This window comes from Harpegnathos saltator, unplaced genomic scaffold (genome assembly GCF_003227715.2).
Source record: "Harpegnathos saltator strain DR-91 unplaced genomic scaffold, Hsal_v8.6 scaffold224, whole genome shotgun sequence".
Taxonomy (NCBI): Eukaryota; Metazoa; Arthropoda; class Insecta; order Hymenoptera; family Formicidae; genus Harpegnathos; species Harpegnathos saltator.
Window position 1 is genome coordinate 123299 of NW_020230011.1, and position 26548 is coordinate 149846.

The following is a 26548-nucleotide window of genomic DNA, read 5'->3' on the forward strand; positions in this document are numbered from 1 at the left end:
ATTCCCACGCGCGCGAACATCTGTGTCAGCTATAAACGGCGCAAATTGGCCGGTCGTAAAGTGGAAACGATGATATTTGCCGAAATTATTCGGCTGATACATCGCGCCTGTTACGGGTAGACGTGTTACAACGTGTGTTACCCGGCGTGAGGCAGATATGCACGCAATTATATGGAAATTACTCGATTATCGGCCACGCGGATTTACGCGAAGCTACGAAGACTTTACGTTCAACATCGAGCGATACTAACGCGAGCGTTGACCATGATCAAGATCGCGGCCCACGCAATGTACAATCGGCCAAGATTTATTGCACGCATAAATCCTGCGTTTTATAGCTGCTGGTCACGAAATTAGCTTCGCGACTGTATCGATTAGGAACTGCGCGCGGCGGAGATACCCACGTTGTCAACGTGGTAATTAGTCTTGAGCATTCATTTTTTCTTATCTCTTCGCTATTTAATAACTAATAAATTATTATTATTAAGTCGTACTATTTAGGAGTAAAGGTACTTTCGACCTTCGCCGATCGGTCGTACAATTTGAAAACAGATTTGTAAAGAGATCATTTGATCACAGTGAAGGTGTTTCTTTTTCTTTTTTACTTTGAAATTGCCTCTCTTCTCTTGCCGCGGATCTGGCGCGGTGTTACTGTTTCCGTCGGGAATTACTCCGTCGAGCGACAGCCGAACCGACCACGTGGGCGAAGCATGCCGCGAAAGTAACCGAGCTCGGTTTAAATAATATCCGCCGGCCGGCCGAAACAGTAGCGAATCCGCAGCGACAGCTTCGTCGCGTGCGGCCCGGGGCCGAATCGAATTCGCCCTTAGGTGCCATCAGCCAGGATGAGCTCTATTCATGACAAAAATCAACACAATCCTGCGTAATTGACGAAGGCCGGCATTGTGTTAGCGGAGCGTACTCGCCGGATTGATTAAAGTTACCCGAGCTCGACTATCGTGAAAAGTTGAAGTTTCATTCGGTCCTCCCTCTCCCTCTCTCTTTCTTTTTTTTTTTTGCTCTTTTCCTCACTCTCGCTCTCGCCTTTCGAATCGGCTTCCCTGTTCCGACTGCTCCTTCCATTTCTTTAGAAAATCCGTCCTTCGCCCGGGATGATGTAGAGGGAACGCTCGAATGATGTAGAGAGAAGACGCAACTCCAGCCGTGGAAAAGTTGCGGACCGACTCGACGGGCGAAAGGGCGGAAAGTGTAAAAAAGAAATACACGCCAGAGACTCGTGGCGGATGCTTCGCAACTTCCGATGAGTTCACGACCATTGTAACGAATCTCGCAACTGTCCCGCAGGCGTCGAGAACTCGACGATGACCCCCCAACGACGAGAAAACTCGTCTTGAGTCTAATTAGTCGTATCTACGGGTGTAATCGTAATACGAGGCGGGCGGCGGGGCGGCGGCAGCTGGGAAAAATGTACGCATGCGAAGGTTCTGTTTGTGCAGTAGGAGAAGAAAACATCTCTAACGATCCGCTTAGGCTTGCGTTAAGCGCCATATTAAATCAATTGAAAGAAAGGAAGGGAAGGGAGAGGAAATACGCGCGCAGAAGGACTCAACCGTCGTTGTGTCGTTTGTGTCGGATCGTTCCGGCGCTCTCGCGATCGGCGACGAGTTTGCTTCTCTCTCAGCACGCAAACAAGAAGTCAAGAGACGCCATCATGAGCAAAACTACTTATATTCCCCCTCGAATATCCGCCCTTCGCATCGCTTGTTTTACTTTGCCGCTCCCGCGTTGTTTTGCCTCGCGCCGGCGATATTTTCGCGAATTTTTTACGTGGGAGAGAGACGAGCGCGCGCTCACCCATGGCGATCTCCTCTCCCGAGCGTTGACAACTTTGACGAGTGAAAGCGGGGCCAGGAGGGGCAGAGGGCCGAGAAAAGGAATTCTCGGACCATGAGGGAATAGAAAAGGGCATGTCGCCGCGACGAAATCGATCTTCGCGAAATCGTCTCGCGATGCCCTTCGCGAGGAGCGCCCCGCGCCGCGAGATACGCGAGATAAATGACGCGAAATGAACGTGACGACATCACTCACTCTTGTCCGGCGCTGCGCTTTTTCACGCGGCGCATCTCCATTTTAATCCACCGTACGTGCGCGCATCCGCGCGAGACATCCACGTAATTATTAGTTGCCGTTGAGAAGGACTCGCAGGGACGGTTGACAGTTACGTGATCAATTCGAGGAATTACAAGCGGCGAATGGATCGCATAATCAGATTCGTTGTATTAGCTGCTCGCGGAGCGAAATACCAGGACTCGAGCGTACCGGGCGGAACAACGGAATGCCAATGAATCGTCGTGTAGGAAGTCGTAACAGCCGTGTAACGGGCTGGGCAAACATTTACATCCGCTCCGTTAGCGAGCCAATTTCTCATCGACGTAGCTGCTTGGAGCGACAAACACTCGTCGTCGCTAATGAAACAGCAATTTCCACGTTGCGTCTCTCGCGCTTCCGCCCGCATACTAAAATGTCCCCGGACGGACGGGGAATATTTTTCGCGTTGTCCAATGCCGTCTCGCTTATGCAAGACGACTCTCAATTGTACGTTTCGTCGAGGAGTAATTTCGCACGGGACCTGGACACGCCGATCTGCATGTGCGTGTGAAAACGCACATGGTCTCTTTTCCAGGTCTCGTACGACTGTTTCGCTCGATTACCCGCACGCGGGGCAGCGGTAACTAAGCTTTACGACGTATTAATTACTCTCACGACACGCGTAGGTAGCGGCGTAGGTAGCTTATTTGCGGTGGACGTTACGTGAAAGCACGGATACGTAGGTGGCAGCAAGATGAATCAGACGCCGTTGGGATTTGTTGATGGTAGTGTTTCTGAAGCCGTAATTCGTCTTTTAAGAGCAATGCTCCGAGGGAGCGGAATGTACAGGAGGGTGCGCGAGATTCCACGTGTTTGTCAGTCAACTCAAGAAGATAATCTATCCATCTGTCGAGTACTAATTAGCGCGTACGCATGCGTGAGATCAATATGAACGGCGAGAATCAATTCAATCGCGCGAGACGCGATTCTTAAACACTGCCCACGTCTTCACGAGGTTTATTAACGTCAATTGACCGAACCAGCAAGATTTCGATTAAAGAATCTTCGATCTTTAAGCTTTCGCTACGAAGGAAATTTCACACACAATGATCAGTCTCACAGGGAAATTTATATTTACGCGCGTACGATGGATTTCTAATGTAATCAACGTACACGTACGTTGTTCTCGTAATATCTCTCGCGATATTTCTTCAACGCGGGCCGACACTCCGGTCGTCGCTTTTAAACCGAGAAACTAGCCCTCGCACGCCTATTCCTAGGTCGGCCCTGTGTGTGCGAACGTGGTTGAACAAATGTAACAGCTGTCTCTGATCTCAATCCTTAGTACAGGTCACGGGAGAGAAGATGCCGGGGAAAAAGGCACATCGGTAAGACGTCACAGCGCTGAGATTCGGTGATCCATTTTGGATCAACGACGCGGCACTCTCAAAGCAGTCAAGACAACGCGACGTGAAATCCGTCGCTGGGAAAATAACTCGACGGTCTCGCGACGGAGGAAACTTCGCGTCACGTCGTGAGATTTAGTGACACGGATACGGGAGTGCTTTCTCGCGACAAAGGAGAGATGGGGGAGGGAAGGAGAAGAGAGAGAGAGAGAGAGAGAGAGAGAGAGATATATAATATCACTTCACTTTGTTGGGAGTAGTCCGGCCGCGAATCGACCAAGATTTGTAGCCCCCGATCGTCCCGCGTGTACACGAATAGTCCGACGAGGAGAAGGGAGCGATATCTCCATAACCGTACTATTTTCTTTCCATAACGGTGGCGTTTCCTCCGCGAGCTCGATACGACGGATAAATCGATACGTATTTCCGAACGATAGAAAACGCTCGACTCCTACAAGCCCGCGATAAGGAGACCGATGCAATATCGGAAAATCACGGCTATCCGTCTACGCGATACAGGCTGTTGCCGGTATCGGCCACTTTGGCCACTCGGGGAGGCCCGAGCTCTGAGGAGAAATTTATAGATTTCTTTGCAGATTTATGGACTCGTTTTGTTTCTCTTGTTTCTGCCCTCTCTCTCTCTCTCTCTCTCTCTCTCTCTCTCTCTCTCTCTCTCTCTCTTCATAGATTTATCTCCCGGCAATTTAACGAAAACCCGATATTCGTATCAGCGTGTACGTATTCTCGGGCAGATTTATCAGGAGAGTGCATCGAACTCGGGCGAGAGAAAAAGTCATGTCAATTGGATAAAACGCAGGCACGGCACACAAGACACGAGGCTTAGCATCGAACAAAGCCCTTTTCGTCGCGCTACGAAGAAAAAGCTAATACCGACGTCACCGACGACGGGGCAGGTGCGTTATCACTGTCAACCTACGCACCGAGTTCGCCGCTCTCGGCGAAGGAAGAATAACGATGTATGGAACACGTCGAGGTAGGCGAAACTCTCGCCGCGAAAAACATGCGCCGCTCTTAATAGTGATAAAATATCGCGAACTTAGACAGAGCGGATATACCTGCGGGCGGGCGGGCCACTGCCAGTGTAATTCGTTTATGCGGATTTCATCTACTTAGGCTCGGGAATAATACAATCTAGTCTCGCGAGTATATATTTCCCGTGTGCAGGTATCTCGCCGCTGCCGCCGTCGCCGCCGCCCCGCCCCGCCGTCGCCGCCGCTCCCTGATTTAATCAAAACGATCATCTCGGAAAAAAAATCGCCCGCTATTTCTCATACCGTCGTTTTACAGTGAATCTCACGAAGTGATCTCACAAGCGCGCATACATTATGCGATTTACGTTATAAGCGACATTTTTACGTCGCCTGCGTCGGATTTTTATGCGTTTCGCCTTACATCGCGATTCGCGTTTGTTGTTTTTTTCATTCGCTCTCGCGCCAAGCGCCGAGCGCGTGGGAGGACGGAAGAATCTCGCGCGAGAAGTGTACTTGATTGCGATTTTTCTCGAAAACCGCGTCTTTCTCGAAACATTTTATTGATCAGAAATTCATCTCACGAATAAAAGCTTCGGTCTATTGAATATTTTACAGCTGTTAGATACGACGATATGATTGCGAGCCCGCGCGCGAGCGTCTTTTTTTTATTCAATAGATTGTTAAATCGAAATTTTATATATATATGTAATATGTATATAAAAAATATGTATTAATTAACTTTTAACAATATAAGATTCTCTCGCCGTAACGCGCCAGTGTTAAAGATTTATCAGTTGAATTATTTCGCATTTATGCACAGACAGATGAAATGCCGCATAGTACATTGCTGGTAACGCGCCGTACACACCGTATGTGACAGCTCTCCGATATTTATTAATAACCGATTTAAACACTAGCCATTTTTACCAATTTTTCTTCTGTTTCTCCTTGGCAAATTTATTCCATATTCGAACAACCGTGTTGGGCAGATGTAAAAAATACGTTCGCTTTTTGGAAAAATATGCTATGTGTATTTTACCAAATAATAACTCGTTTATTTACAAATGACAAAAAAGTGAAAATCAACACGTGCGCATTTTGCGCAAGCTATTTGCTTCGTAGCTGTCGAGAGAGAGAGCGTTTATTTTTAATTACGTGTTATGACGTTACGTGCGTCTAAATAGAACACAGCTTGAAATAACTTTGGAAATATTTATCTCGCGACGAAACCAAAGTATAATACTTGTAGGTTTATTTGAATTTGAATACGGGGTGCAAATATGGGAGGGGCACATTGTCTCTGAGGTAAAACTCAGCGTCACGTTTGTTTCATACAGAAGCCATCCCGAAATAATCGGCTTTTATTCTAATAACAGATCTTTCGACAAGTTTGCGGTCGTGCAAAAGTTTGTTATACGAGGAATTTATCTCGGAAAGCAATTTTAGATGAAGTTTCGCGTAAAGTTCAGCAAACTGGCGCATTGCCTGGATAAGACTACCAGTGGAAATGGAGGGAGCAGATCCCTCTTGCGATTGTTGAGTGTCTCTTGCATTTACCGTAACCGGATTTCGTCAGATCCCAGCAAAAGGCTCGACGATAAAAACCGATGAAGTGATGTCGCGCAGAAGCTAAGATGAGGGGATTATGCGTAGTCCGTCAATAAAGGATAATCGGATTTTAACTCGTCGATGTTACAACTCTTGCGCTCGTAAATGTAACGAAGAGCGATGTATCGTGAGCGATCACGACGAAAGTAGCGAAAGATGGAAGGTCTCACCGGAGGTAATAAAGCTAGAGGCTAATCTACTTTATTGAAGTTCATAGCAGCAGCGCGAGCGAAGGGTAACAGAAACCGTATATACGCGGGATCCTACACTAGAAATTAAAACCGTGCGATACAAAGCAATAACCAAAAACAAAAAACAACCAAATACCCACCTACCTGACAATTAAAAAGACGGCGCGCGAGCACACCTGGTCAGAAAAAAGAATTGAGAATCGCATCGCTATGCGATCATTCTTATCATTCATGTGCAACGTAGAAATCAGAGTGCGCGTTGCCCGTTGCTGAAAAAGGAGAGTGTATCAAAATTACATGATTTAAAGAAAGGTCGAACCGCTCATCTCTCACGATATCGCGTGATCCACAGATTTACCTGAAAGCTACTTCGAAAGGACATCGCGGCACAGATACGCGAGCCGCGGAAATTCTCACTCATATTTTCCTATCACCGGAGGTGCCATATCGCGGCTGAGAGGTATGGCCATCTACTTGTCTTCGTCGGTGCATATACCACCGACGGATACGTGCGTAGAATGCGTCGGCTGCGAGGGTCCGATCGGTTTTTCAATCGTCGTTACGAATATCCGAGTATCGACATTCCCGTCGGAGCCGCGCGAGATTTATCGCGAAATCTCTCACGTCGTCGTTGTTGCCATTCTCCCTCTCTCGGAATCTCGTTTGCGGAGAGGATTTTACTCGAAGATCCGAGTGCTCAAGGTTACAAGATCAACACCGCGAGCACAGCATGTATTGTGTACACACACACACACACACACACACACACACATTCATACACGTATGATTATTGTAAACGTGCGCGGAATCGGGCGCAGCATTCGCGGCTTAACGATTGCTGTCGTCGTTAACACGGCCGCACTTTGATAACAATGCACGCAGCTGCCGTGCTTAATAACGGCTTTTATGTATGTATAAACTTAACAATAAACATACGCTGTGGGCAAATCCCATGTAGAAACGTACGTAGAATTAACGCCGTATGCAAGCAGATCTTTCGATGAGTAACGAGCTCGTACGTGAGAGCGAGCGAGCGAGCGAGCACGAACATTTGAGCGAAATCGTGAAATTTAGTTTTCGCGAATGCGAAAATGTTTTAATTTACACATTATGAATAATTTATATCGTCTCTCTGATGTCGTCCGTAAAGTACGTGACTGTGTGCGCGATTATACATTTGTCATTTCGTTATCAAGACGCTACGTGCTGCGAATTGCTCTCTTCGAGCTGCCGACGAGAGAGCGTAGCGGCATTGAAAGATACGCTCCCTCATATTCGCTTGTATTTGTTGAAAATTTGACGATGTGGAAGAAGACGCAGAAAGAAGAGCGCTGTGTGTTGTGTCAATATTGCGAACGTTCGAAATCAATTTCTTGCCGAATGTAAATCTCACCGTCGGACTGTTAATTTCACCTGCAAACCGCTCTATTGTTGTACCATTTGCAGTTTGATGCGCGCGCAGCGACACGCGAATAATCAGATTTGCTACGGAAAAGAAATATTTTCCACAGACAATTTTAATCCAAATTTCAACTTGTCGAGCATCTTGATGTTCAATTATTCCTTTATTCGAGTAGCTTGCGGAAGTGCGCTTTAATACGACGAAATTGCGAAATAATCGTATTATTTCTTAATACTTTTATTTCACGAGAGTGTTATTAATACGTCTGATATTAGTAATTGTGCTCGCGCACAAAGTGTTCCTTCTTCACCCTCGGTGTAATTCTAGGCTTCAAGAAGCAATTTTGTTATATAGCCACATTCACCGGCGATTAGCAATCCCATCGATCAAATATGTCACGCGGCATTAAGGAGCTAACAATACAAGTCAGACTTTTATTTATGACGATATTGGCGATGGCAAGTTCAGACCCCGAAGGCCAAGTCGCATTTAACAGCAGCGATCATTTATTTGTTGTACACCCTAAAAAGGGAGGCGCGACTCGACGAAGCGGACCGCAAGACTCCTCGCGGGCAAGTTTTCCAACGAATATCGTATTCCCATTGTCCCGTTTGAATCCCATGTTCCGACCCAATTTCGTCTTTAAAACGCGATATAAGTCCGCAAATATTGGTCCCTCGACATTTCGAAATTTCACGATCTCTCGATTTTCCATTCGACGATCTTTTCCACCTCGACGATTCTCTCGTTTTAAATAGAAATTTGAGAAACGACGTGAGAAAATAAATATATCTTATTCAGATACGTGTGCTGTATTAAAGTACAAATCTACTTTAATTCGGATATTTGAAGAATTATGGCAAGAAGCCAACGAACCGAGTAAATCTAATTTATCGTAAAAAGTAGATAATACAAATCAGAGTTACTTGAGTATTCGAAGTATTCGAAGTTTGCTAAAGGGTTCATTGTTTATTGACTTCCATGATAAAGTATTCCGTACCGCTAAACATACATTTTTCTTCCTCTCGCTCGCTTGCTCGTTCTCAGTATTATCTTAGCGACAAAGTTCGAAATTCTTCCGCAATTAGAAGAAACCGCGTCTCGTCGGCCGGATCGTTGAGCATTCGTTCAAGTAACATAGAAATTTTTTTTACTGCGTCCACGCCTCCTTCTGCCGTGTCGAAAGTTACGGTACTTTAATTGATTCAATTAACCAGCAAATGAACCTCCGTCTTCCTTAATTAAATAAGGTAAGCGATTTTTTGCTTGTGATGAAATATCTACCGCGACCTTCGTTCGATTTCGTCGCAGCCGAGCTTCCATCAGCGTGAATCGCGATAAAAGGTGAAGATAGGTGGTAATTACTTTTACGGATAAAATCTTTTTATTTTTATTCCCCCTACTTTTGAGATTTTATTTTCTCTTAAGAAATATTCGTGTGAAAAATTTCCTTTGCTATATAAAATGTATGTACAATAATAATGAAACATTTCTAGCCACGGATACGCGAAAGATTGCCCAGATCGAAATTTTACTCGGAATGGAGAAAGATTGTGGGTATATATTTTGATTTTTATCTTAATCTCTGAAACTCGAATTGAATTTCTACCGAGATAGAAATTGATCACTAACATTAGCCGAAAAAGCACACGTGCTTCTTGTCGCCCGTTTATATTCTGCGGAGTTTAATTTTCCAAGCGAATTATGCATGACGATAAATAACCGAATAAGCACCGCGATCCTTCGCAGGGCAATTGAGCACGGTTACTAATGGTGACGATGCCGCAGTTTTCTCCCTTCGTAAACGTTTAGTTTTCCTCTCGCATTGTTAGCGAGGTCAACGATGTAGTAATTGCCTCCGCTAACAAATTGCCAGATGCAGCGCTAAGTGGACCGCGGGATATAGGAACCGACGTCGCGACGTTCGTCGTCTCGTCGGCACACCGTCCTGTTTATATAATTCCGCTAATTCTAACCAACCGCAAATCCAAAGCAAATTATGCTCGATAAAACGTGTCGGTCGGACGCGAGATCGTTCTCCTGATTTTGGCATCTATGCGGGATTGCAGATAGATGAATTACGTGTAAGCCACGAATCATCGTACTTGACGCAGTATTTAGGACGTGGCATTTAGGATTTTAACGAGTACGCTCTTGCAAAATTAAATAAGTGAGCCGAGCGAATGATTAATTTGTTCCGTTTTCTGATTAGTTTGCAACTTCTTCGTTCTCGTTCTTCGAAAGCCATGAAAAAAGTCAGCGAGCTGCACTGCATAATTAATTTAAAAACCGTTATCGCAGCGACCCCACTGATGACTTGTAAATTCAATTTGCTTCGTGCTGCGGAAGAGGGAGGGGAGAAGAACTCGAGTTTATGTAATTTAACACACATACACATATTATATATATGTATAATTTTCAATATCTGGAAGAGCAAGACTTGGGTTTTAAAACTTGGGGTATAAAACATTATAAAAATTCCATTTTTTAGACAAACTTTCGTTAGAAAAGTAAACGCTACAGAATTATAACGCAACAATTTTGCCACGTTGGTACGTCTTCGTCTCGAATGCTGACAAAAGCTCGAACTCGATCGAGGATGAGTACGACGCGGCAGGAGCGAAAGAAATGAAAATTCACTCTCCGCGCGCGCGTGCTTGATTCTACAATCAATAAAAAGAATATCACGCTTGGGAAAAGTGGAGTGGTGCGATAACAGTTGTATTCCGATAGGAACTCGATTCAAGATTCTCTCGCAAATGTAATTCACATAGTGAGCAAACAAACCGATCACGACAAATGCATTAAACCGCGAGAGGTAAATTTCCGCCCGAGTGAGATCGTAAAATTCCGCTGGAAAGCTCGTTGAAATCATTCCGGCATCAAACTGCAGGTATATGTACGTCTGCAGCAACAGAGAAGGAGAAAGAGAGAGAGAGAGAGAGAGAGAGAGAGAGAGAAAAGAGAGACATATATATAAAGAGAGAGAGAGAGAGAGAGAGAGAGAGAGAGAGAGAGAGAGGAGGAAAACTAAACGCGTGTCAGCATTTCGCTAATCGCTGACGCAGAAATAGCGACGATACGCGCGCGAGTATTGTTGCCGGCCGGCCGATTTTGGCTCTTCATTGACCCGGTCGTTCCAACTCCGCGATTGCGTTTGTCTCTCGCCCCCAATCTCACATTCGGAGGAGATAATCTTATTCCCGGTCGCGATTCGCGAGAGCCAGCGGCTGAACGCTCTCGCGGGGTTAAACCGCGATCACACGCTCGCCGTGTAACCAATGACCCGTTGTTATCCCGCGGTTATCTTCTCATGCGTTACGCTTCTCATGCGACGTCATGCGAGCTCTTAACAGGCGCGAACAATGGATGAGCACGGCGTTGTTGGCGCACCTGTACGTAACTTTTGCCGCATACGTTCGCCAGCTTGCAGCAAGCCGGAGCGAAATGATGTCCGAGCGCGTGCGTGTGATGAATGTACGTTTGGTGTGTATGCACGCGCGTACGTGTCGAGGATCCGGCGTTCCAGGAATCCTCTCGCGAATCAGGAGTTACTTCTTTAGCGAACATGTGACGGCGGACCATTATTCTTGGCCCCGTTGCCGCGCCCTTTGAACCCTTTATAATCCTGGTATATCGGGCCGAGAGATTAAAAGCGCAGAAGCATGGCGCAAAAAAAGCGCAGGCTGTCAAGTGTAGCTATTATGCATAGGATGCTCTCTAGATCCGGCGGATCCACGGAGTCTCTCGTTCACGGGCTCCCTTTGATCACTTCGAACTAGACTGTTCCCTAGCGAGAACGCGCATGGCCGGATAATCCTTCGCTTCGAATTTGCGAGTTCGCGGGAGAATAATCAAATGTAAAATGTAACACTACAAGTAGACTTCCACTGTGCTCGGATTCGCAACTTAACACCCGTGAAATGAATAGAATAGATTCGCGGGTCGAATTATCCTTCAATCGGATTATTCGTTCCTCGATTATCTCGTCGAAAGCCGTTGAAAGATTCGCGCGTCAAAGTAACTCGATGGAAAAAAATTCAGAACCTTTTTATCTATAGTAGAACTTTCGTCTTCTCGCGTAACTGGTTCATCATCGTTTTTACGCACCGACGATATTTGGTTGAACAATAAATCGTAGTAACATGTGCTCGGCTTTGATCGAGCGCATGTTCTATAAGCTTCGACGCGTGCAAACATCCTGCACTGTGAAAATATTCAAACTTCCAAAACTCGGAATATCTCATTCGACGTCTATTCTGTTGCGCCGTGTGAGCGCAATTTTTCTCATTAACTGGCAACTTCGCAATATCACCGGTTGCACGAAATTATTACGCTTTCTAAGGCACACGTGTGCGCGTGTATGTGTGTATGTATGTGCGCGCACGCACACGTATTGCGAATATATTAGAGTGTTGTTAGAGAGCACTAGAAATCCTTTTATTTTCCAATTCATTTCGGGCCGGCCGTATATCTATCCGCAGTCCTCCGCTACTCTCCTTCTCTCTCCTCTCCTCTCGGCACAGCCGGTAGAATTTACTCGCACGGTGGGTCTTGCACGTGGTCTTGAGGTCAAAGGCGATAATCAACACTTGTTCGCAGCACAGTTTCGAGGAACGTACGAGGTCTTGATATAAAAAGAAAGCAGTCTCTACGCCCCATATTTTTCAATTTACCGTTACATTGCGTAAGAAGACGAGCGATGAGAAACGTAATGTAACGGCGCGTAATATACGACTACAGTACAAAGTTCGACTTGCCGGCTTTACGCAATAATGCGACATTGTACATTTTTCCTCGAGTGCATACATGAATACATTTATTATATTATGACGTCGCGGCGCGCTTTGCGTGAATCATATTAATTTTACTTCGCCCTTTGAATTTTTAACAAGCCGCATCTATTAATTAGACTTTTTAATTTCATGGCTGTTATCGTGCGCGCTCATGTATTTTTTAGACTGTGTTTTTTCAACTTTTCCCGCTTCTCTATAATTTTCCTCCATTTTATTCTGCACAACGTGTTGCAAATAAGTCGCAGGTTGCTAATGTAATTTGTTGCGCAGGTAAACACACTTATCTGTCACACATGCCGGCGTCTCGATCTTTTTAATGAAATTTTTCGTTCAACCGCCGGTTGTTCTCTCGCAGTCAACTTCGGCAATTACGGCAAAAACAGCACGCGCGATTCTAATGTCAAGCGAAAGTACGCTCGGCACTTCTCGCACAGGAGAATAACACTTGTTCGATAAACGCCATTACCGCAATTAAAATTAGCATAATGGCTCGCACAAAGCTAAATTGAGAAAAGTGGACACATTTTTCTCCCACCGGTCACTTTACCGCGCGCGCGTTAAATCGGTCCTGCGCGCGTCCTTGAATGGTATTTTCTTCCACCATATTAGCATAAAAAGGACCGGAGCGAGCGGATATTTCTTCCACGTAAATTCGACTTTTCGGATCTCCCCGCTGTATCATCGGTCTGGTTTAAGACGGTATATCTGTATATGTGTGTGTGTGTGTGTGTGTGTGTGTGTGTGTTTGTATGTTTTTTTCTTTTCCCCCTTTTCTTTCTAAAACGTTGAGACGTTAAACTGAATGACCCTATTATTCTCACACCCATTTCACGTGTCTCCTCTTCTCAGGGTGGAATCTAGTGCGAAAAATTCAAGAAGCAGCTTCTTCATATTGCACGCTTGGTTATCTGACTCAGTGATATTAAATTTTCGTAGCGAGGAGTTCGTTAGTCTCGCCATTTGCGCAACACGGACGTCTTATATATCTCTGATCCGCTCGAGAAGGGATTTGCACGACGGACCATTTTGTCGTACACGTGTCCCTTTCTCGCAATCCATCTTTAATCGACTTCGGTACCTCACTTTATCACGCTACGACGCAGTCGATGAGAAGAAAAATATTGTCGTACGTGAAAAGGAAAGAAAACTTCTCATGTTCCAGGCTCTTCAACGACCGGAATACCATCGCGTACGAGATCAGCAACAACGAAACTTATCTGAACAACGAAACTCTGCTGTACAACGTGTCGCTGAATGAAGATTACATCTTCGACAGGACCGATGTGAAGGTGATCTTCATCACGCTCTACACCATCGTATTCGTCTGCTGCTTCTTCGGTGAGTAATACATCTTGAGTATTTCGAAGATATTCGATCTGTCGCACCTCCAAACGCCTCGCTTACATCGACGAGTACAGGAAACGTACAGAACGTACATCCATCGGGGAAATTCCCGTTCGCGCGCTCTCTCTCTCTCTCTCTCTCTCTCTCTCTCTCTCTCTCTCTCTCTGTCTCTTCTTTCCCTGCAATTTTCGCGACTTCGTGGGCTTAATCTCGCTGCTAATTCACGGCGAGTTTAATCAACGCCTGTCCCCGCGCCGAAGCTAAGGACTTCTCGTTTCACGCGGAAGGCAGCTCGCGACTGCTTTTTACCTAACGAGGCGCGTCTGGGACTCGTGTCGCTGTCGGGCTAACTTAATTTACTTCGAGACGTCGCATGAACAAAACAGCCACCCCGGATTACCGTGGAACCGCTATTAAGCCGTACGTTTCCGGTCACCTGTGATTTATGCGTTGTATTAGTGGGTCGGCTTCGAGACAAAAAAGGGGAGGAGGGAGAGAAAAAGAGACGGCGAGCTTCGCAATTTGTCGATCCGGAGTCGAATGAATCAAATATACTTGCGGATTGCGTGAAGCGTACACGAACCTGATTATAAACAATGCTAACTGTCGGGACGACGTCCTGATAGATAATTCATGTCGACGTGCCGAAACATCCGTCGGAGGAAATTTAGTTTGAATTGAAATTTCACTCGAGGCGCAAGTATCGTCATATGCTTAATGCCGAAAACTTCGAAACTCGACGTTATTGGCTATGATTTGCCATAGAATTCTCGCTAAAGAGACATCGATCGAGGAAGAGAAACATCGAGAAAATTTATGACACTTTTGTGATATTTTTGTTCCGAATTTTTTAACGCGTAAAAATAATGTTACACGCTGCCGATTGACAACTGGATCACCTTTAACGCATAATGGCACTCGCGTCGATTTAATAATACCTAGAGATTAATGATTCGCGCGGTCGTAACTCGATTCCGAACAAACAAGAAACACGGCGATACGGTTGCACGGCCACGTGCGTATCAATGAAATTCACGCGAGACATTATACAAAGCGAGCAGATACGAGGAATACGGAATGCAGCCCGAAAATGTCATTGTCATCAGCGTATCAGCGGAATTCCTATCCTGCGCCTTGACGAACGCGGAAAATAATTGGCACATTCGCTGCTTTTCGTATTTATAGCGCGTCAGACGAGAAAATCGGCTGCACGTGTTAAAAATGAAGCACCGCCGCCGATTACCACCGGATGTGGTCCATTTTCTCCCCTGCAAAATATTTATGTGTTTCACGAGGAATTTCTTCTCGTAAAATATTTTGCCGACAAAAATCGGCTGCAAAATCTCTTGCGCAGCCACGTGTGCACCCTCGATTGCTTCACTCTTCATCTGAGAATTAATGGCGAGTGGGGATCGGCGTTTATCACAATCAAAGAACAATCTTTTCCGCGGTTGCGAACAACAGCGATGAATGACAGCGGTAAACTCGACCCGGCACTTTTACTAAATGCAAACCGAGGGGAAGTGTGCAACGACGGGCGATACGTTCCTATCTCGCTCGAGCGTCTCGTAAATAGCGTAGCTACGGTTTTGTTAGATAGGGCAACAACGAAACGCTGATCTGATCCTTCGACGGCGATTTCTTTCGCCGCCGGGCGAAATTTATGTTCTCAATAAGCGCCGGCGCGTCCGACATGATCGCGGTCTCGGATAGCCCCCACATACGAAAGATAAATTTTAACAACATGCGGAAAGATCCATCCTCCACGGTAACGGTGCGGAATTTCGGACCCGAATATCTTTTCTTCGACTGAAACTGTCGGGACGCGCGAAACGGTCGAGCCGAGCGACCGGGCAAACCGAGGCAACCGTCCCGACGCGATCAATGAAAACGCAATGACGAAACCATTTAGAAATTTAGGACACAGTATTTGATGACAAAATTTGATGTTTCTTTAAACAGTCGCTGCGACGTTACTTTATCATTATCGTCGGTCGTCTCTCAATCCTATTCGATATTCGCGTGTTGCAATAAAGACACCTTCGGTTTTGGCGAATAAAATTTGGCCTAAAGCCGAGGACCATTGCAAAGTGCAATGGTTATAAACGGAAGAATGAAATCGGCCGCTATTCAGCGAGGAAAAGTGACTACGCGAACGTGTGGCGTCGCGAACTATTTAGCGACATTCCTGACATGTGTCGCACTGTCCAGGATGCGTTTCGTCGTTAAATGATTAAATATCCTCTATCGAATTACGGGCACACGCTGATACGGCTATTTACCTTCCTCGTAGCCGTCGTGTTTCCAGAGCGGATAACGACGCTGTTACCGCGCGCGACGTTGCAACACGAAGCGCGCGATCGATAATCGAATCGGCGGGCGAGCATCGAGCGGCCGCGAATTAAAAGTTGAATTAAAGATGCCGCGGCGTTTATTTCGCGGCGTTCAAGACGCGGAGCTCTTCGAGCTCTTCGAGCTCGCTAATCGTGTATGAAAGATGCGGATAGTCGCCGCGCGTGGTAAGACGGGGGGGGGGAGGAGGCACGAGAAGGACGAGCTCGACGAACGTAATCGTCGCGTCGTAATCGCCATCCGCACGTGTACCAAATTCTCTCGAATCGGCGATTATTCTTGCGTTCCAATTATCCCGAGCTCAGTTACCCCGGCGCAGCTATCTTGTACGTGCTCTGCTGCAACCGGAAATGCAAATCCTCACAGGTGGTGCGATAAATCCTCGGCCTCGGAACGGAATCGCGCCCTCGTTCGCGCGATCGTAACCAGCCTGGAGATTTCAAGTCGTTTTTCTTCCATCGACTTGTTTTACCCCGACAGTCCACTCAGCGAGCCTCGCGATTCCTACCGGCTTTCTTCTTCTTTTTCGCTTTTCCCTTTTTTTTCCTTACTCGCACGACGATGTGTGCAAATCGAGCCGGTCGCTCCGAAACGAGCTTTCCTAAACGTGCCCCGTTGGAAACGTCCGCCCGTTATAAATCAACGCGCCGGCAATCGCGACTCCATTACTCATACCACGAAAATAGCAAACTCGATAGATTCTCGCGACAAATTCGTGCGTGCTCGAGAGCATAAATATTGCCGAGGAGGACTCGCGACTGCTGCTTGAAGCTTCTTTCTTCTGGAGTCGAATGGTCGTTAAAAATGTTCCGATGAAAGTGACACTCGAGTGCAGGATTGTTGCAAAATACGCGAGTGTGGAAGTTCCCAATCTTTTTCATCATTAATTCGATGCGTCGGAAGTACGTAACAAAAGCGGGCAGATCGTTACCGCAACTGTGCACCTACTAATTTCATCGCGCAGACATTTATTAATTAAATCACATGTAATAGCGAGCGGCGATTTATAGTATTATTGGTCATTTCGACAAATTTACTGCACGCAGCCGATGATTTATGAGTTCCTTCGTAAAGAGGCATGCAATCTGCCGGCGGTGGAAGACAGAAAATCGACATAAACGCTAGCATTAACCTAATTGGGAGCTCGTAAATTCAAATGGCCGATAATTGCGCAGTGACCAACAACTGCACACTTTATCCCGCGTTACGTACAAGACGAGGTAACATATCGCGGGGGAGAACCTAATCCAATTTTACGAAGATATAACGAGGACAAATGACGCGTCGCAAATCTGACACGCGACGCGCGACACAGAATTTGGCGCCACAGATTTTACGAAATTTCGCGAGCAGCATTTGCTGCTACTCTCTTTCTCTCTCTCTCTCTCTCTCTCTCTCTCTCCGATAGAATTTTCTTCATTTACAAACTCCTTTCAAACACACCGACGGATACACGGCGCACATAAGCGCTCTTATTTTATTGCGGAAAAAAGAAACGTCCGCGTTTCTCTCGACCAGGCCAGACGTTTCTAAGACGCCGAGCTGAGAACCGTATTGATTACATGGAAATGAAGGACTAATTTATTATGCGTACTTAATTACCGCTCGTCTAAGCCATTTAATTAATGAGACGAAAATAAACGGCGACAGTCGGACGCGTAAGGAAAGAAAGCGCCGGGGTCGTTTAAGCACGCCTTACTCCACTAGCTCGCTCCTCTCGTCCGCCCAAAGCACTCGCGATCTACTCACGGCCGCTTTCTACTTTTCTTCGCCTCCAATAACTCTCCAATAGTCTCTCAGTAGTCCTTCACGGAGGAAGGACTACTGAGACAACTATTCGTTGCGATTCGTGGACGTGTCCTTCTTCGGTAGATATTTATTGGGGTATTCCCTGCTAATTTCTAAGGAATACAATGAAACACACATCGATTATAATTAATATAATAAACTAATCTTAGCACAGCATTCTTTACGACACGCCGGAATCTCGCGCGCGGGGATGGATATTTCTCACGAACAAAATATATTAGAAATGGAATGTCGAGAGAGAAAATATAGACTCGTCGTGTACACAGAATGTACGCTATTTGGAGCATTCGTCGAAAGTGAGAAACTTCACTCGCGAATACCGCAAACTGCAATTATAGCGTGCGCGCGGTACGGCGGGACTTAAAATGTCCGAAGCAAACTCTCAGCAAGTAAGAAAAGCTGACTAAGCGTGCTCTCAGCTCCGATTTATCTCGACAATGGCCCACTGCACCCACGTGCCAACCGCGTTAACTTTCGGTGGAGAAAAGAGGGAGGGAGGGAGGGAGGGAGGGAGGGAACGCGAAACTTGATTAAAATGATAACCGCGCACGTGAAATAGCGGCGAAACGACGAATCGAGCGAGCGGACGCTCCGCGTGTAACTCGCCGTCGGTCTGGGAACGAGTCGGAAAAGCCGCTACCGCAATTTCCCGTCTAATACTCGCCTGGGGGGAATAAAATCGGCGGCCGGAGAAATTACCGCCCTCCGACACGGTTATAATCGCAAATAATCCATTTTCCGCCGGCGGGGTTCGATTTCACGCTCATCCGCGATGCCGGACACGGTTAGTGCGTCCGTAGGGCTCGCAGAGCCCTACGTACCGGCCCTATCTGCAGCGGACCTTCGCCGTTTTATACGCGGTACTGGCCAATGTATCGGAACCGATCGTAACCCCCGGAACTCGCCGCGGACTCAGCAGGAAAGCCGGCGATATGGCTCTCACATCGGCGGATAAACGTCGGCCGAGCATCGCCGATGTGCTCGGCCGGAGAATCGCGTGCTGGAAAATCGCAAGAATGCAAGACCGAACGTTCCTCGCACGAGACGGATTAAACGACACTCGCGCTCGGTTGTCAGGCTCGGCTGAATTGCGGATTTTTCGCCGGCCTGAAAAAATGCGAATGATTTTTCATCGGGGAGTCGCGCAGTCGTTTAATTACAACGCGTGCATTTGATATCTACCTCGCGGGTCCCGACGCGACGTCGCAACGCGGTGATTTCGCGAGATGTACGAACCGCGCAGCGTTTCTTGCTCTCGGCGTGATTTCTTGCCAGCGTGAGGCGCGCGTGAGTTCCCGCCGTCCGGTGAAAAATTCGGCGACCTACTTAATATCGGCCACGAAGCCGGCTATCAAGGGCCCGATCGTATCGTAGCGTAATACGTCTCGGCGAAGTAATCAAGGCGAAGCAATCGTCGCGGGCGTCTCTTTGCGCCCGGCCGGCGTTACGCCGCCGCTCGCGTGTCCCGATCCTTCACAGCCTGGTGTAATGAGAGGTTGCCGTTTTTATGATTATTGTTACATCTGATTGTGGCGTCTAGGGGCGTGGAGAGACCCGCGGATTCATTTCTTCCTGTGCGCTCGCTCGCCCGCTCGTTCGCTGTCGGCAATTTTCCGCTAGAAAAGAACCTCCTCGCGTTATTAATTTCCCATTGTGCGTCGGAATGCTGTTTCAAGAAACGCCGATCGAATTTTTATGAACTACCGATACCTCTTTGTCGATGCCAATTTCAGTTCCCGTTGAGGGATTTTTGTTTCCGCCTCGCGGGGTCGAAAATTTTGCACAGGGAAGATATCTCGATCGGTTTCGAGATGTCCGCACCGTCTTCTACGTCAATAACCCGCTCATAAGACCGACCGCGATCTTGATTTCTTTAAAAGGATTGAACATTCTTTTATCACCCCCGGAAAGGACGACTCCCGAGATAAAAATAGGAAAACGAGCTATAACAATTTTTACGATAATACTCTCCGCGAAAATATCGTGCGACGGCGAATAAAACGGAATTGGAATAAATTGCACACGAGGGTCAATGTGAATGTAATACACACACACACACACACACACACTTATGCGAGCACTCGAAACATTTAATATCCACAAATTTTAACTGCAAACCGCGAGGGATGCTCGCGGCTCTAACGTTCAGAAGCGAATCAAAGGCATAGGATGAAATTTCGCCGAGCTTATTGGAAAGCGGTCACTGAAAATTTGATAAGGAGCGATGCGAGTCGCTCCACGAGCGACTACAAAAGGCAAAGAGACAACGCGAGATCGAAGAGGAACGGTAGTGGAGAGTAGGTGTGGGATATGTACTTTGGCTCTTGCCGGAGCGACTCTCTTTCGCTGCAATCCCGTCGTCCGGGGACACGCTTATGCTCTTCTAATGGAAAGGACACGGTGCTTCCGGTCTCTTCTCTCTCTCTCTCTCTCTCTCTCTCTCTCTCCTTTTATTTCGCCGATACCGTATCCCTCGACGAAGACTTTACGGTAACGCAGGTTCTCCTTTTACTCCTCGCGACGATATCCTCCGTCCACCAACTAACTCTCCTTTCTAAACGTATCAAATCTGGAGTAGTGGCGCGTTTTAGCATCGTCTAGTGTTATTTTTAATCCAGCTCGACTTCCGTATCGTCTCTTGCGTGTCTCTCTCTCTCTCTCTCTCTTTCTAACGAGACACTGTCTATTCCACAAACAGGTGAATGTTCTCCGTTCGGCAGAGAACGGAGAACATTCCCCCCGAGTCTCCCTCGGGCTTTCCCCAAGTCACATTATTTTCCGTCGATATCGCTGCACGATTACGTCGGCGTGTCCGGCGCGTGTTGCGATCGGCCCAACGATGAAGCGATTTCGTTCGCAAGCAACGTTCTTCATACGTTACGCGCCGCCAGGACGTTAACTACTCGGGCGACTCGATAAACAAGCCGAACCACGTGCACGTGCGGCTTCTAGTTATCACGCGACGCGATAATCAGATCCGCCGGTAGTTGTAGACTCGAGTCGGCAGCGCATTCCCGAGCTGCCTCGTACATCACTGCCAAACCCACGGGAGAGAACGAGGTCGTTCGCGGAGAGCGCGATTTAGCTCGCGCGAACGCGTGCTTCGTCCTGGGCCGATGTCTCCTGAAACATTCATGACTTTCGCTGTCAAGAGACAGAGGAGGTCGCGAGGAAGAGAACGGGAAACGATACGAAGAGAGAGAGAGAGAGAGAGAGAGAGAGAGAGAGAGGGAGAGCCGGTCTTTTGTCCCTCGTAACGCGTCGGAAACGCGGGCCCAGGAGAAAAATGCGTGATCTCCGAATAACCCGACGAATAATCCGAGCGAAAAGAAGCGACTCTGCTGTACAGCTCGTATATCTGCCGCGACCCGGGGAACTGTCACGTGTCACTGCCATGTTCCGCTGACCATGCGACTCCGCCGGGATCTCCGATATGGACTGCGTAGCTCGAGAGTACCGTCGGACAGTTCGCCCCCTCGAGCCGACTCCTCCCTGACAAATTTCTCCTTCTCGAAAAAAAAAACGAGACGAAACAGGCACGGGGAGATTGTTTTTAACGCGTGCATTATGCCGAGTGAGGCGGGTGGGGTGAGCGAGCGAGCGAGCGACGAATTCCGTTCCTTTGTTATCAAAAGCCGGCCGGGGATTTCCGCGCAGGCCGGCGCGCGCGGCACTTCCGACGATATTTCTTTAGGAAGTCGGATGATGGTCTCGGCCGGTGGTGAGAGATTTTTACGCTCGCGCGGAGAATACTCATGTTCGTCGCGGCGCTGTGAAATTTATAACGACACGTGCGTACCTTCCACATGTCGTGACTCCATGCCGCGGCATACTTTCGCACGTGTCGACGGCCCGCCACCTTTTCTCATCGTGATCACGCGCGGCCTGCGCAATCGCCGCGCACACGTTGTCGACATGTTCCCACCTGTGCACGGGAATCTGTCACTTGCGGAGCGCGCGAGGTACTCTGCGATACCGAGTACCGCGATGCTGTGCGAACTTATCCCTTCGAGAACGAGAGCTTTTAAGTCTTTGAGAACAGGAGTGTTGCTGCCAAGGGAGGCAGCAATTGAAAGCGAGAAAAATATCGATGCGAGAAGGACATGTCGATTGTCTCTCAACGCGATGATATACTTCGTGTTCTACGAATTAATCGTACAGAATAGAATTTGTTACTTGGATCGGGCATGTAACGGTGTACTTGTACTTACTAACATTTTCTATGTTTCTTTCTGTTTTTATTAATTGTATCTGTTGTGGGATTGAAGGATATTAACTACCTCCTGTGCGGAGACGCAAATAATCGCGCGAATGTTCTCGATATTTATTAGTAATTATTGACCAGTCGTTGTTTATCATACGGGAGAATAAAAGAGTCTAACGATACGCGATGATGTCGACACGAGGAAAAGAGATCCACGCGAACACGACCGATTGCGTGGGCGAAGTCGTTGAGAGCTGAAAGTCGCGCGCGGTATCTTTTCTTTCACCTCTTTGAGATGCGCGCGCGCGCGAGAGAGAGAGAGAGAGAGAGAGAGAGGCGGGCGAATGTATAAGACATATTGCATGCTCGCTGCTGTCTCTGCACAAAGAAACGCCACGATGAACTCCGCCGAGCAGTGTTCTATTTTTATCCACCGCGGTTACAAAGCGTATTGTTGTCGGTGAAATCTTCGGACATTTATCGATGTGATGTACAAATGACGCGGACATCCGAGTCTCGTCTTTATAGTTTGCGAAATTTCTCACACACACACACACACACACATATTTGCATGAGCTGCTCTTTTTTTACGATTTACCCACTTCGCCACTTGAAACATTGAGGCTTTCTTTTCAGTTGATTCGATAAATACTGTGTATTTATATCTTCCGGGCGAAGAAACCAGCACTGATGTAAGAAGTAAATAGGATTTGCAAACTCTGCTCTACTTTTCGTTAGATCCTTCTTTACCGAAATCGTGCCGAAGCATGTCGTATTCATGAACATGCAAATCGACGCGACGTAAGAGCTACTCAACTCGCTACTCAAAAGAGACGTTGAAATAGAAGTGCTCGTTTAATAAATGGTGAAGAGGATCTTTCTTTCAATTAGATTAAGTGTCTAATTTGTGCGTATTTAGTCAGAGAACACTCGAATACTTTTCATCGCATAGACAAGTGTTCAGATAATTCGTACCGCGCCAAATAGATGCAGTGAGACACATTTGCTATCGAGAAAATTAATGTCTCGAAAGAATTTACGTATCGTTGCGTAGTATCGGCAAGAGTGATTCGAGTCTTGCCAAAAGCGGAAACAGGCTGTCTATCAGAAAAGAGACACTTATTGGACAACCACCACTTTGTGTTACCCGTCGGAGACCCGTCTTACAGTTCCTTTGCATTCCGTTACATGCAGTTCCGTTGCATTCCTGGGAAATGAAAATAAGAACGTTCATCCGTTGAATTCCCAACGGTAATGTCTGTTATACACGAGTAACAAGCGAGAGAAGCGGTTCATGAAGAAAAGGATTAATTTATATGCAAAAATAAGCTTTATCTCTATAAATTACGAATACGTTGAAGTAATTTTCTTCAATACGAATATGAAGTCGTTTAATTCTTGGGGAATGTTGGCCGAAGAAATGCGAGCTTACTAATAGCTTGCGCACAAATTGCCGATGAAAGTCTTGAATATTTACAAACGCGCTTGAAGCGCAGTTAACTTTAAAATATGGAAGAAAATTGCTTCTGTGATCACACGAAACCCGTGAGTCAGGAAATTGGCAGCGTCGAAAGCACAAGTCGAAAGGAGCGAAATTAAATGCGTAAAAATTTTTACTCAACTCCTTTCAATTTCCCGTTTGACCCTATCCTTTTCAAAACGGACTTCCCTCGGCTACTTTGCTGCCGAATAAAACTTCGGGTGGTTTAACGTGAACTTTATTTCTATCGCGACGCACACTCACGGCTCTCTGACGCGCGCCAAGAACTTGTTACGCATAATATGCTTAAAGCAGTCAAACAACGAAGGACGAAACCGCGATACTTCCGCAGAGGAAAAGAGAGACAGAGAGAGAGAGAGAGAGAGAGAGAGAGAGAGAGAGAGAGAGAAAGAGAGAAAGAAAAGGGAGGGAGATAATGCCACTTTCCTTAGATTAAATTTTCTTCGAAACTTTTTTCATTTTGCGGTCCTCTTCCACATTCTTTTACATTCCCCCGCTCCCATCGTAGAATTGACACATCGTGCGGAATAAAGGATAGTATAAGTTACCGAAGTAAAACCTTTCGATTCTTTTCCGATTCCGCTAAAGATTCAATTAATTTGCCCGCAAACAGCTCGATCACCGTTTAACTCGAGCGAAATCGCCGATTTTATTCACGCTACTCACAAGTGACAGCTTTCATCAGCGCTACATTGGGGAGTGTCGATTGATTTCCAATTTTCGTCGCCGAGAAGTCGCCATTAGGAAATCCGACTCGCCAGATTTCCCGCAGAGTGTCGCGCACCGTCCACTTCTACGACCCGAGACCTCCTGCATTTTCTTTATTAACTCTCGAATTTCAATGTCGCGAAATGACTTTGAATAACGATGGGGAGAATGGTTATTACCGTTAAATTGGAATTACCGCGAGAACGCGAATTTCAAAGCGGGAGAAATGTAGTTACCGCGACGGAAGTAAACGCGAAGAAGAAGAGAGAGAGAGAGAGAGAGAGAGAGAGAGAGAGAGAGAGAGAGAGAGACGCCTGCTAGCGTCTGCGTAAAATATACAGAACTAAAATATACTCCCTCTCATTTCGTAAAGCAACCGAATAATCGCTATCGTCGTCGCGAAAGTGAGAAATTGCGCGCCACCGCGTTTCTTACGGTATACGGGATTATCTGCTTTACCGTGGAAACGTTTCCCTCTTTTTCGTCGCGCAAGCCCGCTCATTGTATTATTCCGATATAATCCGCTTAGACTCCGATACTGCGTTACGAAATGAGGGAAAATCGCCGATCGAAATATAATCATATTAGGAGATAGATGAAATTAAACGTTAAAATCGAAGGCAGTAGGAAGTGCAGAATAGAGTAACAAAAAGCAAGCAGGAAAATTAGGAATGACGGAAAAAGCGAATGACGTGTCCGACGTTAACTCTTCGATTTACGTACGCATCCGTTAATTGTTTTGCAACTAACGGTTGTTGTTATCGCATCGTCATATTGAAATTCGTCGAAAGTTATTGAAAAAATTCATCGGCATGACTTTGTCAAGAGAGCTCTACATTGTTATTTCTCAATCATACAACAAAGCGTTCTTCCAAATTGCGCGTCAGATCAGTCGTTAAGTGAAAGTAATGATTGATAAGTTTATTGAATAAAGCGTGTGACGTAAATTGCTATCGGCTTGATTACGCTCTGCGGAACAACGACAGAGCGTAATGTATTCATGGGAATTTTAATCGTCCGCGTATAATTCGCCGATAAAATAATAAAGAAATCTGCATAAAATACGTCGGCGCGCAAAGTGTCGGCCCGCGAGATATACCGGAAATTGCAGCGCGCGTGCTGCATAAACATTTATTTACATCCCATGCAAATCAATTTATTCTTGATTCTTATTCACTATTAAATCAAGAGAGGGACGTATGTGCGCGTCGCTTTACTGGCATGTCCCACGATGATGTTCCTCCTAGCCCACTTTTTCTCACGCACGGCTCATCGCTACTTATTTATTCGTTTCGCGACTCGACGGCTCCGCCCTGCCACTCCATTTCCCCGAAAATTTGTATTCCGCCATCTATCTCGCTAATGACGGTTCTCGCGAGCGATAACCCGATTACTCCTGATCTTCCAGCTGAAACGGATCGAACGGATTCGGCCGGGCTGTAGCAGATGAAATAATTGCAGCGCGTTCGCAGGTGCGCGGAGAAAAGGGATCGAAAGCGCGGTCGGGATCACCCTCGCGCGTTGTCTCCGTAAACTCTCTCTCTCTCTCTCTCTCTCTCTGTCTCGGTCGGCTTTACGACGGCTCCATGTAAATTCTCGGGGCTCGATTGCCCCGGCAAAATTTCGCCGGCAGATGTAAAACGCGAGACGGTTACCCGTTAATGTCACATAACACACTGTCGCTCTCACTATCGAGAGAAGTCGACAGTAAGTAAGTTTATTGCCGGAATCGGGTCGCAGCGAAGGTAGTTTCGTACGGCCGTAAAAAGGCGATTTCAGGAGGTCCAAGACGAGCCGGTAAACTATCATTTCCACGCCCACGACATTTTCATTGTTCATCGCCCTGATATATACAGTCCAACGTCGCGGCCTCTGTGAAATTTATTTATTTTTGCTTCGACTTCTCTTTATCGCCACCGAGATTCCGCTTTGACCTACATTCGACACGATGTGAATTCGTCCCGATGTGAATTCGAGTATCGCGAGCTTCTTGCGAGAGGACGAAGACGACGCTGAGAGACGCGACGCTCCGCAGGTCTGGTCATGTAACTTCTCGTTGCGGGAGATGTAACAATGTTACTCGAAGAGAAACGAAGATCAAGAGAGCCTTTTCCTCGTGAGGTCAGGATCGTGTTGTCAACTGGCAGGCAAAAATAAGGTAGGAAACTTACGCGGCGCGCGAAGTG

General features: G+C 46.8%; 1 protein-coding gene across 1 annotated transcript in view; it reads left to right on the forward strand.

Annotated features, from left to right (window-relative positions):
* The window catches only part of LOC105188983 (trissin receptor), a 52509-nt gene that overhangs the window by 7782 nt on the left and 18179 nt on the right, over positions 1-26548 (forward strand). Inside the window, exon 2 of the mRNA XM_025298521.1 lies at positions 13607-13782. Within this exon, the coding sequence (XP_025154306.1) occupies positions 13607-13782 (176 nt within the window). The remainder of the gene's footprint in view (positions 1-13606; positions 13783-26548) is intronic.